The 18,764-nt window shown below is 39.1% G+C and overlaps 1 protein-coding gene across 1 annotated transcript in view; it reads left to right on the forward strand.

Annotated features, from left to right (window-relative positions):
• Nucleotides 1-15,821, forward strand: part of LOC136874526 (uncharacterized) — an 86,161-nt gene extending 70,340 nt beyond the window's left edge. Inside the window, exons 6-8 of the mRNA XM_068227828.1 lie at nucleotides 4,413-4,498; nucleotides 13,397-13,666; nucleotides 15,541-15,821. Of these exons, the coding sequence (XP_068083929.1) occupies nucleotides 4,413-4,498; nucleotides 13,397-13,666; nucleotides 15,541-15,719 (535 nt within the window). The 3' untranslated portion in view covers nucleotides 15,720-15,821. The remainder of the gene's footprint in view (nucleotides 1-4,412; nucleotides 4,499-13,396; nucleotides 13,667-15,540) is intronic.
• Nucleotides 15,822-18,764: the final 2,943 nt, after the last annotated feature.

Consider the following 18,764-nt stretch of genomic DNA (forward strand, 5'->3'; position numbering starts at 1 on the left):
AAATGTTGTGGCCTGGAGAGTAATTCTGCAAAAGACTCCTGGTACAACACACCCGTATTTAGGAGGATGCCCACAATAACGAAATTGATGTTTATATTTGTACCTGAACTAGGTACAGTAGGAGCATTACTGAGGCTCGGATTAAAACTGACTAGACCGTTAAAGATATCCTGAAACTATGCTTGTAAGGATTGCCTGGTAAAAGATATTTTACGAAACATTCTGCGAGACTGCATGTGTACGAAGAAGTCCTTAACTGTATAGCAACATTTTCCCGTATCATCGATCATGTGAACAAAATTTCTTTGTGAATGTTGTTTGAAAAAAATGACGGGGCAGGATCATTATTCCTGCGCAAGTGGAGACGAGAAAAAGAAAAAGATATAAATAAACTGCAATAATACAATTCCAATTTCTATACTTTTAGAACTATAGTAAATCAACACCGAGTGACAAATAAATGGACTAAAACAAGATAGTTGAGTATATTAAATACTAGCCAGCATATTAACGCCCGGATGTCCGTTTAATCTCAGGCGGTCAATATTTATTAAAATAGATTCCTCTGGAATGGCTAAAGCTGCTACACTTTCGTGTTCCACTTTGTGATCTATTTACGAAACTCAAAGGACACAATTGATTAGATTCACGAAGCCAAGTCGAGTTGGTTAAACTCATGGGGGAGACAATGCGAATGAGAAACACATGGCTAATACTTGCAAGATCATTACCTCAAGGAATAAAATTTAACATGCATAAATATATGTCCTTCTTTTCCTTTATTTTACTATTTGCCTTATGTCACACCAGCACAAATAGGTCCTAACGACGACAAAGGGATAGGAACTGGAAATAGGCGGTCGTGACCTTAATTAAGATACAGCCTCAGCATTTGCCTGGTGTGAAAATTGGAAATCACAAGAAATCATCTTCAGGGCTGCCGACAGTGGGGTTAGAACCCTCTATCTCCCGGACGCAATCCTAAAAGCTGCGCACCCTTAACCGCACGGCCACACGTTCGGTCTCTTTTTTTCAGATCTCGGACAAATTTTTCTGATATACATCCGTTTTAGATCAAGATCGTATTCGTGGATTAGCTTTCGTGTCTGTTTGTTTGTCTGTTCCACCATCGCGTCGAAACGACTGTAGTTATCTCGACCAAACTCTATATTTAGAGTATACTTATCCAGGAGTAGGTTTCGATATACTGTACATAGCCTATGATTTAAAAATCACTGAATACGGTTTATAGGAAAACGAGAACAGGTTCTTTCAATTTTCTTTTAAGCTATTGATTTTCTGTAAAATCCGTACACTATATGTGAAACATCTCTTCATTTTAAACAACTTTTCTTATGTACATAATTTAGCTTACTCTTGAAATGACGGAGAAAATTTCGATTTTCTGCCTTGTATGACTCACACTCTCGCAGACCGACAACGTGCCTACCAGTTACTATGGCAACATCTCTGGCTGCTTGCCAGCAGGGAATTACCGTAATGCCATTTTCGTTATCATTCCTGTAAACTCGTGGTTGTTCGTTGGGTAAAATATGAGAGAGACGTCAAGCTGCCATTCTGCGGGGTATTTGCGGAATAACGTTAAAGGTTACAATCGTCTTCGAATAGCACTAAGGGTGGCTGTTAATATTGCAACAGTACCGTGGAGTGTAGCCAATAAATTATTTCACACCGTACGGCGTTTTCTGGCATGATGTATAATTTTTGCTGTATTTCTCTTCTACTTCTGTTTTCTGATTTAATTTCTTGCCTCCTTAGGCTTAAGTAATAACACCATATGTCATCTTCTTATCTTAATAATCCCTGCGCCTAAATTTCTCCAATTTCTTAAATCCGTAACTAATATAATCGCAATTTAGTGAGGGTCATTTCATTTTCCAATACATCCACTTGGTATTTACAGATTTGCCCTATTAGGCTGTCCTCAGTTATTTCCCTACTTTCAATTTTAATGTCGACTTTCTTAACTGTATTATTTTCTTCCTGAATAATCTGCTTATGTATGCGAGTCCTAATCAATAAATCTGGACACTGTTTTCCTTTGAGACAAATTCCAAGCTGTTCAAATGTATAAATTTTCGGCCTCGAAAAGTATCGAAATATGAAGGCAATTTTAATGACGTTGTAGTAACCTAAGTCGTATCACAAAACAGATAACACAATAGTTTCTCAATTTGGAGAGATCAACAACTTTGGTCCTATGACGTTTTTCGTATCTCGATCCCATATACGTTGGACAGAACTGCATTTCTCGATTATGATAAAATCTCTCGAACTCAATTGTGCATGAGATTAGGAAAAGGACTCGGTCCTTTTAATAAAAACTCCCGATCTCGATTGTGAATGGCAGTAGGCAAGTGAGTCTGCCGTTATGGTAGTAACTCACGAATTCAATTGTGAATGGCAGGAGAAAGAGTAGCTTGCCATTATCACCGAAGTCCCCGACGCGCACCTTACATCAGTAGCAACGTCTGGGGTCCTCCCCACTACTCACTGAGTGTACAGTTATTTACGTAAAATCCGCATACAGTTTAGAATACTGTAGAAAAGCACGGGTACATTTGCCAGTAAATAGAAAAATAAAAATACATAAAACACGCATATGGAACCTTTGAGTTGCTATCACATAGCAGAATATTGATTATTGTGGTGTAAACTAAGACATTAATTATTATTCTCAGGACACTTGTACAGTGTAGCATATAATACACACCCCAAAAGAAGAAAATAAGTTTTCACCACCTGAAGTTCCGCATTTCTAGGCTGCTGATGACTGCAGGGAGAGCCTACACACCATATATCAAGCATAACACGATTAATGTAAGGAAAAAGAAACGACAGGCGCAACACAAACACTATTATTCGGCAACGTGCATCCGTCTATAGAACATGGGGATCTGATTCTCCCTCTCAGTATGGTGTTACTCCACCCCATGCAGTGAAGTATGATCGGACCTGTCGTGACATGATATCCACAAGTTGGTTGAAGATATCCTGGTTGATCCTCTCCCACTCTACGACATCATCCCTCCGGTGGTCGGCCAGGATGAGAGGTGGATTTGTTCTTCGTCGCACTACATGTTTCAGCAAATTCCAGGCATGATCAAAGGGATTGATGTCCGGATACAGCGCAGGCCACTCCATCCGATGGATGTGGGCCTCCCTGTGGAAGAGGTTTACAATACTGAAGTGGTGCGAACACGGATTGTTATCTCGCAGAACGAATCTGTCGCCGAAATGTTGTCGGTATGGTTGATCAATGTGTCCGAGAATTCTGTTTCGATATTGTCTACCAGTCATATTACTCTCTAAGACGATGAGGGGTGCCCGATGTCCATATATAATGCCGCCTCAAAACATGACTGATCCACCTTCTTTATGGGCATGTGAGATGGCGTACAGGACTCGTCTGGCTTTACCTCGATCTCTCTAAACTCTCCTCTTGACGATTATCCTGTGTGAGTCACATTCGGCACTCACCCGCCGCCATTCTTCCAGAGTCAAGTCCAAGTGCTTTCTCGTCCATATGCACCCGGCGCCACGGTGTTGGGGTGTATATGCAAGTGCTCACCAAGGAACGTTTGAGTGTAGGTGGACCATATGGAGATGATTTGTGATTGTCTGCATGGACACAGCCTACCAGTTGCTTGCCCAAATGCATTGCATGGTTCTGTTGCAGTGTCTGCAGGGTTCCTGAAAACCAGGATTTGCATGTAACGGTCCTCAGCTGCTGTTGGTGACCATGGACGAGGACGATCTTCAACATTTTGTGCCACACGATTGCATGTCCTGAACACGTCATTATGGTGTACACCACCCACGTCAGCAATTGCCCTCACAGAGAAGCCTTGCTAAAGTAATGTCACTACGAACGTACGGTCAAAAGTGGTAATGGCTCGTGGAGTCAGGTTTGCATACTGCACAGGGCACTAAAGGGGCTCTTGTCACGTTGTGCCCACAGGTGACAGTAACAGCGCACTCTCCTGAATTGCTCTGAGACTGCATGTATTACCTCCGCGTCCATTAATAGGTAGCGTTACACGCCTTTCAGATGTCTGTATGTCATGAAACAACTCTTAGAGCGAACATCCTCCACGAACACAAAAGTACAGGTGGTGAAATATTTTGAGGTGTGTATTTAAAAATAAATCTGACAATGGAGCAAAACATATTTTACATTCTAGTATTGATGTAGTAGTGATAGTATTGAAATCATTTTCTGTTATGTCACATAATGAGAAATTGAAAAAAATATGAACGTTCTTAATACTTTGCATGATTTCCCGGCACCATTCCGAAATCATTCCTAATTCTTTCATACATGTCTACAATAGGGGAATTTACAATATTTCGTGCAAGTACTTCATGTTGGTAATACATATCTCTTGCAGATTGTACCCACCACCTGGATCAGTAGACAACAGTGCGAGTGCTTTCCGCAGCTTACAGGACGAGAAGAAACCTCCTAAAGGCACAAGTATGGATTCGTGATTATACTTATAAAGCAATCAGTGTATTCAGTAGTGTATTTTCTTGTGAGGCTTTTGCAGATATTCACTAAATATTTTCTATGTTACATCTCAGGAGGTAAGTTATTTCAAGCAATGGGCAATTTTCTTCAAACTCAGGATGGAGCAAATACAAAAACACACACTTTTCAGCCATACTAGAATGTATGGTGATGTTGTAGTGACCCTTGTTAAATTAATCGTCGATGATGGACGCTGCTTCCTGGTCCTCAATTGGCCTACAAATATTTCACTTCACTTGCAATCACGCAATGTTCCGTACCGAAACCCCCGATGTTCAATGTCTTATTCAATACTCATGCCTTCAGAAACATGGTCAGAGTTATCTATTTTTGAGGTGAGTATACATTCATACAAATATTCCTTGCTTGAGGTAGGCCACGCCTTTTTCGTAATTAATAGGCCGTGTCAGGTCTCCCCTGACATCGATAGCCAATGTGATGAAACCATGTCTATAATTGCCGATGCTGAAAAACTGCTCTGTTGTCTAATACTATCCTACACGAGTACGTAGTATAGCCAAGATCTTCATCTTCTACCGTCTACATGACAGGGTAATATCTTTTCTTGAACGGTTATGTGGAACGGTGTATATTAGCTCCATTCGGTGGAAAATTCTGAATATAAATCAGTTGTGCTCAAAGCATTTTGTTGTAAACACAGAGCTTCCTTATCCTCGTCAAAACTCATCGCTAACAACAAAGAAACAAATCATATATGGAGTGATAGGAACGCTTAGTGTGGTAAGCACAATGGAGGGTCAGTGGTCGGCAAAGGTGCAATTGAGAAAACAGAAGAGGACAAACATTGAAACACAAAGCAGGAGGATCATCTCCACACATTTGAATACTGCTGTCTTCACAGAGACTGGGTGTCACTTCATCAGTTCCTGTTACTCTACATCAATTTCCTCTTAGCTCCAAACGAGCTGGCTTGCTTCCCAGCTTCGTCAATAGTGCCAGCATCAGCATTCCTTGAGAAACGCAGTGACAGATCTTCAGCACTGATATGGGAAGTATGGGGTAAGGGAAGAAAGCGGCATAGGAAATCCGATAACGGTGAATACAGGTTGTTAAAGATTAGGAACACAAGATGAACGCAAAGAGGGGAAAAGGAACGAAGGTACGAACTTGACGCGAGCTTAGAAGCAATCGATGATGAGACAGACCGTATATATGAAGTCGCTTTTGTATAAAGATTTTTCATCTTTCTATTACTCACTTTTCATCCGCTTACCTGTATTGTGCTTATTCCGTAGTGTGTATCTGTTTAATGAATATGTCCCTTGGTTGCTCTTTCCATTACTTGCAAGTGTTGAGAATGCTTACTTCTCTGACGAAACTGTGTGTGCTTTTCGCTTGTCATGTCATCAGTATGTATGGTGAAATGTTCCAACCTGCAACGGACACCATTCATCAAATTTCAGCTGGAAGTGAGATTTGATTTTAGGGAATGGTTTTAAGTTTCAAAGAAATTCAAAGGCGAAGGGGATGTAGATGCACCTTTAAATCATGCAATAGAACACTTTACCAAAGGGAGTTAAAATGTTCTATATCACCAATGTTATAATTTCCTAATCTATGTACCCGTGAAACTTTTGTTGGTAGAAATTCGGAATTTTTCTAAATGTTTTTTAATATATATGTTGATGCTTATTCACAAGTTACGTCAATAACTACGCTGTCACAGTAGTCAAAATTTGTGAATATAAGTGTTTGTAAGCGTTCTAATTTAAGATTGAGTGCATGAACAATCTTATGACACATTAGGGGATAGAGGGTTGAATGAACCATCCTGCTGATGTTAGTTATATGTTCAAAGTTTGTAACCGTCTTATAGTATGTTACATATGTACCACCGACGGTGGTTTTTTATTATTAAGGGGGCGTAATACGCGAAATTTCAGTGTCCATTTATAACACTTTCAATCCTGCAATGGTTAATGATTTAATTGATTTTTCTGGCGTATATAGTAACTCATATATTCGCAGGCATGTCAAGCGGCTACGAGCGCTTTTCCCGTGCGTTATCAGATAGTGCAAGCCTGGAGGGGCGTACATTAGATTTCTTAACTACAGTACTCCATGCTTTCACATAGCCTAAGGGGATACATAACTGTATTCAACACGGTATTTTCATAAAGTGCAAGAAACAATATGCGTTTTATTCGCCGCGTACCAGGAAATTAAATAATTACTTTAAAAGGTTACCACGAGCAATGAGGTATATAATACAAGGAATTTACTTTTAAGGGCTTCACATATTAAACTCTCCTGTGGACAATTACAAAGCACAATAATGTCGATTAACGCCGCTACTATATCACTTCTGCAGCAAAGCATCATGCTTTTAGAAACTGTTCCATTAATATATTCGCAGATTGAACACCATTAGAATATTCGTCTGTTAAGACTCTCCTGTGATCCTCTTGTAGTCACAAGGATGATGCACTTCACACACGAATGGTTATAAACTAGAGAAACATAACATTCTCCAGTGCAATAGTTTCAAAATCCTTGGCATAACAATCTGCGACAATTTGAAGTGGCATATACAGTGTGAAGAGGCAAGGTGCAAGGTAACAAAAATCCTTGGGTTCCTGTGTAGAAATGTGAGAGTGTTGGGTTCAGTCTTCGAGCAATAAAATCAGCCTACCTTTGCATGGTTCGGGCCGTACTGTCGTATAATAAACCTGTTTAGCATCCCACAACAGTGCAGAATATGAGTGAGCTGCGGAGAGTACAACAGCGCGCCGAAAGGTTAATTAACCGTCACTCACCCTCCCAACCAATAAGGTTACCCTCCATTGACACAATAGCCAAACAAACTGGCCTGATCCTTTTCCGGAAATCCCACTCTAATTCTGTACAAATTCATCCCTTCCAACGTCTATCGGTAGGTTAGGGCTCAGCTCAGAGAGGTGAAGGAGTTACCCTTTGTCCGCCTTTCGCCCGTACGTCTGCCTTTCAGAAGGGTTTCCTTTGGCGTGAGAAAGGAATGAGTGAAGGTCAAACTGGTAGAGTGAAAGGAAGTATGCGAGTTCAGGAATGATAGAATGAATGAACGATTAGTTAACTATCGACAGACAGAATGAACGAGGAGTAAGAAATAAAGTATATATGTGCAGGCGAGATGTAGTGTTTACTGTTCACTTTGTCTCCTCGTATGGGCTAGAATAAATTTGTTAATTTTATTGACCTATATCAGTCTCATCCTTGGCTTTGACAATATGAAGGTGACCGAGGTATGAGCGATGCTAGTAATACCACTCGTTAAGCAGCCATTCCTTGTCATGAATGGTGTGAAAACATCGCTCATTTGATCGGTTGGTGCATGCATGTCAGTGGGCTTGGCAGGCTGATAACCAACAACTGGCCCGGTGAGGAAACTACCTCACTCCTTATTTCCCTAACATGACTCTTCAGTGACACCTAGGCTATCTATAACAGCTGTTGGTGGAGCTATGATCAAATCGGCCTTTGGGCTGAATACACTACATATGTACGTACATATATATTGTGCAGAGTACTATTGAAGTAGTTTATAAACTTTGTAAACTCTGCAAATCTATATAAATAAAATTGTAGGGGGTCCGCTGTCTGTAATTTCTTTTGTTTTGCCAATTTTTCAGATATTTATCCGTTTTAGGTCAACTCAACGCCGAATCGGTGGTTTTTACGTTTCGTGTCTGTTTGTTTGTCTGTTTGTCTCTTTGTCTGTTCTACCATCACGTCGAAACGGCTGGATAAATCTCAACCAAACTACACATTTAGAGTATACTCGTCCCGGGGAAGGTTTAGATATGCATATCATTTTAAAATCCTTGACTACACAGGGGGTTTATAGGAAAACCAGAATGGTTTTTCCACCATCACGTCGAAACGGCTGGATAGGTCTCAACCAAACTTCATATTTAGAGTATACTCATCCCGGGGAAGGTTTCAATGTGCATATCATTTTAAAATCCTTGAATAGATGGGGGGTTTATAGGAAAACCAGAATGGTTTTCCTCCATTTTCTCTTATTCTATTGATTTTCTGTAAACTTCGTTTACCGTACATGAAACGTCTCTTCATTATAAACAACTTTTGTTATGTTCATAATTTACCTTACTCTTCACATGACGGAGAAATTACAAGTTTCCGCTGGTATCATGCTCTGCATTGAGTGACCGACAGACCGACAACGAACCTACAGGTTACCATGGCAACGTCTCTGACTGCATGCCAGCAGGGAAGTAACGTATTGCCATTTACCTCATCATGCTTTTAAATTCGTGGTTGTTCCTCATGTAGCTGTCATATAATTATCCGAAAAGTAATGTAATCTATATAAATAAAATTGTAGGGGGTCCGCAGTCTGTAATTTCTTTTGTTTTGCCAATTTTTCAGATATTTATCCGTTTTAGGTAAACTCAAGACCGAATCGGTGGTTTTTACGTTTCGTGTCTGTTTGTCTGTTTGTTTGTCTGTTCCACCATCACGTCGAAACGGCTGGATAGTTCTCAACCAAACTTCATATTTAGAGTATACTCATCCCGGGGAAGGTTTCGATATGCATATCATTTTAAAATCTTTCAATACTCGGGGGGTTTATAGGAAAACCAGAGTGGTTTTTCCACCATCACGTCGAAACGGCTGGATAGATCACAACCAAACTTCATATTTAGAGTATACTCATCCCGGGGAAGGTTGCTATATGCACATCATTTTAAAATCTTTGAATAGACGGGGGGTTTATAGGAAAACCAGAATGGTTTTTCCACCATCACGTCGAAACGGCTGGATATATCTCAACTAAACTTCATATTTAGAGTATACTCATCTCGGGGAAGGTTTCGATATGCATATTGTTTTAAAATCTTTGAATAGACCGGGGGTTTATAGGAAAATCAGAATGGTTTTTCCACCATCACTTCGAAACGGCTGGATATATCACAACCAAACTTCATATTTAGAGTATACTCATCCCGGGGAAGGTTTCCATATGCATATCATTTTAAAATCTTTGAACAGACGGGGGTTTATAGGAAAATCAGAATGGTTTTCCTCCATTTTCTCTTATACTGTTGATTTTCTGTAAACTTCGTTTACCGTACGTGAAACGTCTCTTCATTATAAACAACTTTCGTTATGTTCATAATTTACCTTACTCTTCACATAACGGAGAAATTTACAATTTTCCGCTGGTATCATGCTCTGCATTGAGTGACCGACAGACCGACAACGAACCTACAGGTTACCATGACAACGTCTCTGACTGCATGCCAGCAGGGAAGTAACGTATTACCATTTTCCTCATCATGCTTTTAAATTCGTGGTTGTTCCTCGGGTAGAAGGCAAGAGAGGCGTCAATCGGCCTATCTGCGGGATATTGGCGGAATATCGTTGGATGTTATAACCGCCTTCGAATAGATTAAGTAATAACACCATTAGTCATCTTCTTATTATTTGTTTACCTAAGAATCAGTGGACCTAAATTTCTCCTGTGTTACCGCTTTATTATATCCATAACTCACACTAGCATAATTTATTGAGGGGCATTTGATTTTCCAATACATTCACTTGGCATTTACATATTTGTCGTTATCCGGCTGTCCTCAGTTATAATCCATTTTCTATTACTTTCAACTTTCTTAACTGTATTATTTTCTTCCTTAATTACGCCGTATGTACGCGAGTGCTACAAACTACTGGATGTATTTCCACCAAGACTCATATTTAGAATACACCTGTCCTTGATAGGTTTTAGGGCAAATATTGTTTCTAAATCCCTGAAATGACTGGGGGTTTATACGAAACCGAAACAGTGATTTTGCACTTCCACAAAATATACACAACCAAACTTAATGGAAATCTACTTACCTTGGTAGAAATTGATTTCTAAACCTTTTTTCTCATGTGCATCATTTCGATACGAGGATTGATAAGGGAGATATCATTAACGGACCGTATTTCTGTACAAGTCCAATCGGACTTGACTCACGAGCGGGTGCGTGTAAAGCGTATTCCTTACAACTTGAAAACTACTGAAGACATTCGAACCAAAATTTATATTTAGCATCCACCTGTCCAAAGGGAGTTTTTAAACGTAAATAAAATTTCATGTTCTGGAATGGACTGGCGGTTTATAGGGAACCGAAAAGGTGATTTTACTCTTCCACAATATATACAGAACAAGACCAACCTGACTGGAAATCGACCAAACGTGATGGAATTCCACCTCTAAACCTTTTTTCATGTACATTTTTTCGTCAGGAGGATTAATAAGGGAGATATAATGAATGGTCACTTTTGCAGGTTAAGTCCAGCGGACATAGCCCAAAAGGTGTTTTACATGGAGCAGATTCCTTATCTATATAAATCAAATCGTAACGACTGTGTGCCTCTACACTGACTATTTTGGCGAAATTTTCGTACAGCTTTCCGTTTAAGGGGTAATAATGACCATCTCCATAATTTTGGTTTAGTTTTCTGAAAGTCCTAATATTTACCCGCCTCACCCAAAATCCAGATTGCGGCATAATCTGCCAGAAGAAAAAGAATTGAAATTTGACAAAATTATACGTTTTAGCCTGTAACGAACGGAAAATATCATAAATCATTACATTTTTCACTTTTTATCCCCGAAGAATATCGAAATATGCAGGCAATTTTAATGATGGTGCAGACCTTCGGAAATTCCTATCACATAACGGATTGCACAATCTCCGTTCAATTTGGAATGATCTACAACCTTGGTCTTATGACTTTTTGCCGTATCTGTATCCCTTTTACGTTTGATTTTTTTCTATTAATCGACGTTAAGTCAATTTGGAATTTTCACATGCATAATTCATACTTTCATTTACTTATATGAAATACAGAATCATCAAACTCTTCACGAAAATTGGCCCACCCAGTAGCCATATGTGAGCTAAATCCTATGTATGTAGCTGTCACATAATTATCCGAAAAGTAATGCAATGTGAGATAATCTTACAACCCTGTTCCACGTTTCTAACTCAATCTGACCCAAGAATAGATGACATATCATAGGACCAGCCATTTAGGCCACTAAATCCGGCGTGTCTTATGGTATAATCCTTTGTCGATATGACGTACGTTTAGTAGCAGTTAATCTGTAAATGAAGGTCTTCAATATTGTAAACACGCATATACTTTCGTATGTCGATCTATATATATTCACTGATGTCGATTTTTAGCGATCGAGAAAGGGTGGGTCTGATATTGTAATCAGTACTCCCCACACCGACTTTGACTGGCAGTAGGAAAGGGTTCCTTCTCCAACTCCTGTGTAACTGTCATTAGTAAGGAAGGCCTACAATTGTAATGAATAGTTCCCTTCTCGATTTGACTTGCAGAAGGCAAGTGAGCATGCAGTTTTCTTTAAAACTCCCCTACCCGATTGTGTTTGGCAGTAGGCAAGGGTGCCCGCCCTTATAAAGAAATGTCTTAATCTAAAATGTGACTGGCATTAGGCATAGTGGCCTGCTATTTTGATGGAAACTCACAAACTTTGTGTGACTGGCAGTAAGCTCGCTGGCAGTAGAAAAATGGGCCTGGTATTATAATGATAACTCTACAACTCAATTTCGAGTGATAATAGGGTAATTGCCTACCATTATAATAGAAACTCCTCAACTGTAATCTGTCTGGAAGTAGGAAAGGGGGCTGCCATTTTAACGAAAACTCCCCAAATCGATTCTGTCCGCGTAGTAGGCAATGGGGCCTGCAATTATAATGTAAACTTCCCAACTCGATTGTGAATGGCAGTAGGCAAGTGAGCCTGCCGTTATATCACAAATCCGTAACAAACATTTTACATTGGAAACAACGTACGGGGACCTCCCCATGCTCTTTCTCGGATAACGCTAAGAGACATGCTATTTTAAAACAATCTTATTTACTGCATGTACACTATTTACTTCGATATTCGAATACAATATAGAATACCGTAGCAAAGCACGGGTACATTCGCTAGTATTGTAAATAATATCTCATCTTAAGTTAGCCCTAGGAAATATTGTATATGAAGATGGGGCTCACCATTTTGTCTAGACCTTCCATATTTCTGAATAAAATTGGGGTAAATAAATACTACTAATACAAATTCAAATTCTTACATATGATGTGTGTTTTACGTAGTAGGTAATATGCTTCCGTCATGATCACGGCTTAATAAAATTAATAACTATTCCTCGTTGTATCTTACAGGTGAAGCTTCCACGGTGTATAGAATTATTTAGTTTATGTTCCGGGTTGAACATTGTTATTGTTTTCTGTAAGTTATGTACAGTTTGCCGAATACATTGCAGAATTCTTTTTCAAGGCGACTGAAATACTCCCTACTCGATCCGAGGTAATCAGTCTCCAAGGCAGCAATCACACTACAAGAGTGGTTCCTGACCTTGGTCTATATATCGCAGCCTTTCTGGCTGACGTAAGCCCCCTCGCTGTCTCGTGAGAATTCTGGAAGGTATGTGTCACAGCTGGGTAGTGGGGCTTGCCCGCGCTGTTATGTAATAGGAGGTATTCCTCGTTGTATTTGGAAAATGTTTTCCGTTCACCATCAACGCTTTCACTCGACCTGTTTCAACCATTACTCGTAGAGCAAAACAGATAACTGGAGCCTGACGTCGGTAGGCTTGCACAGTCCTGAGTCAGCAACGCAGGGACGTACAAGCCTCCGTGCGCAGACTATTCTAGCACAGATATTGTGCGTACAGCGGGCAATGTTTGACACCCGTAATGTATTGGAACGATACATATATGCCTTGAGTTCAACCTACTTTATTGATAGTACAAAATCACAGTACAATATTGAGACTTCACCCTCTTTTACAGAACCCAGAAAACATCCTGGACCCGGCTACGAGCTGTTCAAAGACGTTGGCTACTACAAGTTCCACACTACAGGCACAACATGGGAGAACGCCCGTCGGATCTGTCACGAGGAAGGAGGCCACTTAGCCATCATTAACTCTCAGATCGAGGGAATGGTCCTGACTGCTTTGTTCAAAGGAGTACCTAACCTCCAGATGACCAACAACAGCAACTTAGCCCTCGTTGGATTTCACGACCTCTATGTAGAAGGAGATCACCGAACCATCTACGGTTAGTATCTTAAACTTCTTTTAATATCAGGATTCAAGGCTAATTTAAATCACAAGGTAATTTAATAACACATTCATAATAACAGCAATAGTAATAAGAATAAGAATATTTATACTCAAAGACAGATATCAAAGGCCTGAGAACAAAATATGGTACAATTAACAGGGTCCCTTACTTTAAATATGTGGGAGAATTTATCGAACCGAGAGGCCTTGAAAATATCTCACAAGAAACTCGTCTCCAAAAAAATAAAAAGGCATTAGGGCTAGTCCAAAACACCTACAACAAAAATTCCATGTCAAGACATACAAAATTTAGGCAAATTTTATGTACGTGAAATACTGGCATTCGACAGAAAACAATAACTTGAAGAAATCATAAAAAGAAGAGAAAAGGATAATCAGGAAAATATTAGGAGCAAGATACACCCAAGATGGTTACAGCTTACAGTCAATCATGACTACAGAAAAGTCCTCAAACATGAAAATTGACACTAGGTAGATACGAATGAAATTCTTCGGTCATCTCACTAGATTACCAGAAAACCGATTGAAAAAAAAGGATAATAGATTATGTAACCTCACTTTAGAACATCAAAACATAAGTTTAACAGACATTTTAATAAGAGACACCTTTAGACACAAAGTAAGCAATTGGGAAGCTACATCAGAGCAACCACAACAACAACAACAACAACAACAACAGTACAGACCAAAGTGGTCGGAAGAACGTGAAAAAGCCTTCTCGGAAAGAATGAAAGCCTATTAGAACAACAAGAAGAACCTAAAATTAACTGAGTTATTTGCTTAACGTCTTCCAAAATTGGGTGAATTCGCTTCTACTATTAATAACAATATTATTGTTTAAAACGTACCTTTAGTTGTTGCATATATTTGCCTCTACCGATAAGAGGTCGAGGTCACCATTCGGATCGGAATGTTGTAGATTCAAACCCACTCGAGTTACTTTGATTTTATATTGACATAAGGAGTTTCTTCTCTTACTCCAATTCGACTGATGTTGGCATACACAAAAATCTACAATAACACATTCGGTATTCACCCAAAATGTTGAAGTCAAAACTCCACAATCGGTCACACAATAAAGTTATGGTATATCTATTGTGTGGTAGAGAAAAAAGGAAGGTCGGAATTTTCACACTAGTAATCTAAGGCTTCTTTCATACTTTATCATTCTTCTCCGTTAATCTGGTGCAAATATATAATTATCTCCACTACTTCAGAAAAGTATGCTTGTATATGTCCAGGTATGGCAATTTCTGCGTCCCACCCTGTCAAGTATTTGTTGCTCCTGTTTTGAAACTTTAATAAATTCACATAATTCAAACACTTCCAAAGATATTTGGATGACATTTTACATGAGTGGATATTTTAGTTACATGTTTATATCGTAATAAGCTCGTTTCTTTGACGAGAGTAAGTTTAAAAGGATAAACGTATATTTAGAAAAGAATTAAAGAAGTTAGGAAAAGAATGAAGGCTATTGATTAGAATTGAACACTTTCTGAAAAATATCTTGGAGAATCTGGAGTACATTGTTGACATAAGTCTTCAAATTAGTTTATTAAAACATTCTTGTTTGTATAAATTGTAGATTTTGTAGTGTAAATCCTATTCATCTCCACAAAATTAATGTACAAATTATTTCTTAAAGATCTGATAAATAACTTTATGAAATATTCATAAATATTAAGGAATCCATATTTTATTCAATTATCACTCTAATTGCTGATATATTAAGACAATTTAATTTGACAGTGAAATGAGTACTTCGCTAGAACACTGTAGATGATATGAGATGCCTATTATTTATAGACCGAGTGACGTGTATTTGTAATTCTTGGCTCTTTTCAGGAGAGCCACTGAAACACCAGGGTTACGCCAAATGGGCACCTGGCGCGCCTGATAATTATGGTCAAAGTAATTTGGATCCTGGGCAGGACTGTGGCTCTGTTACCAGAACAGGTGAGCTTGATGACATCGACTGTCACAACCACTACGCCTTCTTCTGTGAGCAGAAGCTGCTGGTTTGAAGGAAGCTGTAATGAGAACATTGTACTATATCACATTAATGATTACCTTGTGAAATAAAGAGTTTTATTTCTTTGTATAACCTGTAAATAATATATGAGAAATTAATTAAACTGCAGCACAAAACCATGTTTACCGTATCAACCTGTTTTACAAAAAGACAAGGGGGTTTGTAAAATAACAAAGAGAGGGAGAGAGCATACGTGAGTGCCTGCGCCTGTCCGTGCATGTACAAAAACTGGCATTGCCACTCCAAGGGACGACATTCGTTTCCCTCCCGCGATCAGTTATTATTCCCGATTTCCTCCATAACAGAAAAAGCAGTAAATATCCCAACTCTATCCCCACCAGAAAATAACATCAAGATTTAAACACACCGATTTCCTCCCATAAAACGTACTATCTTTCTTTACAAAATCTATAAAACTCGTACATAGTTCTTTTCAAAAATAAATCGATTAATATTATTTTTCCGGACTTGGGACCGGCAACAGCAACTAATGAGCTATTCAATCCACTCAGCAGATAATGCAGAATGAACAATGTTAGGCTCACTAAAAGGACTCTCAACCTTTCTCTCTCAATGACAGTCAAGAACAACTGGCTTAGTGAAAGAGAAAAAGACCTTCAGGAAATTGGCTTCCCACAGGAAATTGTCAAGTTCGACTCCAGTTCAAAAGAAAAAAGCAGTCAACAACCATCATTATTTTAAGAAAATGGGTACCAGGATCAATAAATCATGGACTGAAGAGCGGAGGAAAATGTTCAGTGGCCAGATGAAGAAATGTTGGGAGAAGAAAAAATCAACATCAGCTAAATAAGTCCTATCGCGCTCCGCAGATGGGCATAACGCTGTACAAAAATAATATTATTATTCTTCTTACGTCCTACAAATCACTCTTGATGGTTTTCGGTGACGCCGAGGTGCCATTAAATATACTCACTCGAGGCTGACGTACTTGAGTACCTTCAAATACCACCGAACTGAGCCAGGATCAAACCTGCCAAGTACGTCAGAAGGCCAAAGTCTCAACCATCTTAGCCATTCTGCCCGGCGATAATAAAGACAAATATTGTTGATCACAAAACAGTTGGCCTTCGTTTTGTGTTGGTTGCACATAATGTGTTAAAGTATGTGTAGTATCAAATTGTACGTACCAAACCAAAGGACAGATTTACTTAAAAGATATTTATCTCAGTACCTTAATATATAATCACCTCAGAAGAGAACAGTTTCTGACGCATGGTAGCAAACGACATGCCCCATTGGCCTATAAATGCCGTATTGAACCGAACCAAGTTTTAGCTCTGTAGTGAAATTTGGTTAGATCTGACCAAGGCAACAGTGCAAGTTTAAGAAACCATTTTGTAGGATCCCGTTGATAGCACTCATGAATATTTGTATTTTATATTTTGAATTTGCCAGTCCTGACAATTCGAAACAACATACAATTCAATCGGTTAGAATATAAATCATGTTTTTGATAAAATCAAATAAAACAGTTTTATAATTAACATTAATTTTTCTGTACATTTTATGCTACATTGCCTCAAGGAGGCCGCTGAAAGTTAGCTGTCAATAAAAAATGTTGATTTTGTTGTTTTAGTTGTATCCAAGAAAGCGTTATACATTTACACTTGTCCCCTTTCTGCACTGAAATGAAGTTCCAAAATCATGGTAATCATGTATTACATTCTTTGAAACGCTGTAAAATTCATCTGGAGCCGAAAACAATGTTTATTTGAGAGGTAACAGATACAAGTCAAAGATACACAGAAAAATGTTATAAAATGAAAGATACCAGAGAAAATCTCAAACATGAAAGAAGGCTACTATAATACACGACTCTCCAGAAAAAAATTCTTACATGCTTCTTATAGCATAACGGGAGGTCCGTTTTTCTTTCCTACTGTTAAAGGGTAATCTGATTTGCATAATAATACATATTTTGTTTACTGCTTAGAATATAAAAGAAGAATGAATGTATACGCTGTGCTAGCACAGAATATTTTTACAAAAAACACTAAGATAAAATTTGTTTGACCTAGTCTCCATCACATTAGTCATCACTATTCTCTATGCGAAGTTTAGTTGCTTCATTGACTGTTCTGGGCTCTCTGTACAGTTAATCACAGAAGATGTACCCATGCACACCGTATTTATGCTTTTCAGGTCTCCTGACATTTTGCTGGGTAGAGGCAGGGGAGAGACATAAGTGTGTGTAGCGAGCATAAGAGTGTGTCCCAAAGCTCCTCCATTGACTGTGCTGACCGCGACTTTCCCTGTGTATCATAGCTGTAAGCATTTATAACTGGCAAATTTGAATGGTTCCCTCTGCCCACATGGAACTCATGGGTGGAGTGACTCGTCATTGAAACAAGTTTTCTTACATTGTTTCAGGCCACCACATTTTAAAGGACATAATGCCTTCCCTACATAACTCCCAGATGCATCAATCCTTTGTTACATCAGCTGTTTTAACTTGTATGGTACCGAGCTCGATAGCTGCAGTCGTTTAAGTGCGGCCAGTATCCAGTAATCGGGACATAGTGGGTTCGAGCCCCACTGTCGGCAGCCCTGAAGATGGTTTCCGTGGTTTCCCATTTTCACACCAGGCATGTGCTGGGGCTGTACCTTAATTAAGGCCACTGCCGCTTCATTCCCATTCCTGCGCCTTTCCTATCCCATCGTCGCCATAAGACATATCTGTGTCGGTGCGACGTAAAGAAAATGGCAAAAAAAATGTTATATGGCAGAAATGCTTTCTGTTGGCCATAGATGTTGTTTTTTGGAGACTATAGTGAGCAAAAATTAATCACTGCTTTATTTAGTGCAGAAAGAGGACATGTACAATACAAGCAGCCTTTCTGCACTCAACCTTAATTCCGATAGTCTAAGTCCTTCCTTCCCCACACCCATTATTACATATCTACCATTTATTCACAGAACGATGTATCTATCCATCTGGAGCAAGGGTATGTGATTCACTCAGTTTCAGACGAACCGTCACATACACATTTTCTATTCTAACCGATTCAATTCTTCT

This window comes from Anabrus simplex, chromosome 5 (assembly GCF_040414725.1).
Source record: "Anabrus simplex isolate iqAnaSimp1 chromosome 5, ASM4041472v1, whole genome shotgun sequence".
Lineage (NCBI taxonomy): Eukaryota > Metazoa > Arthropoda > Insecta > Orthoptera > Tettigoniidae > Anabrus > Anabrus simplex.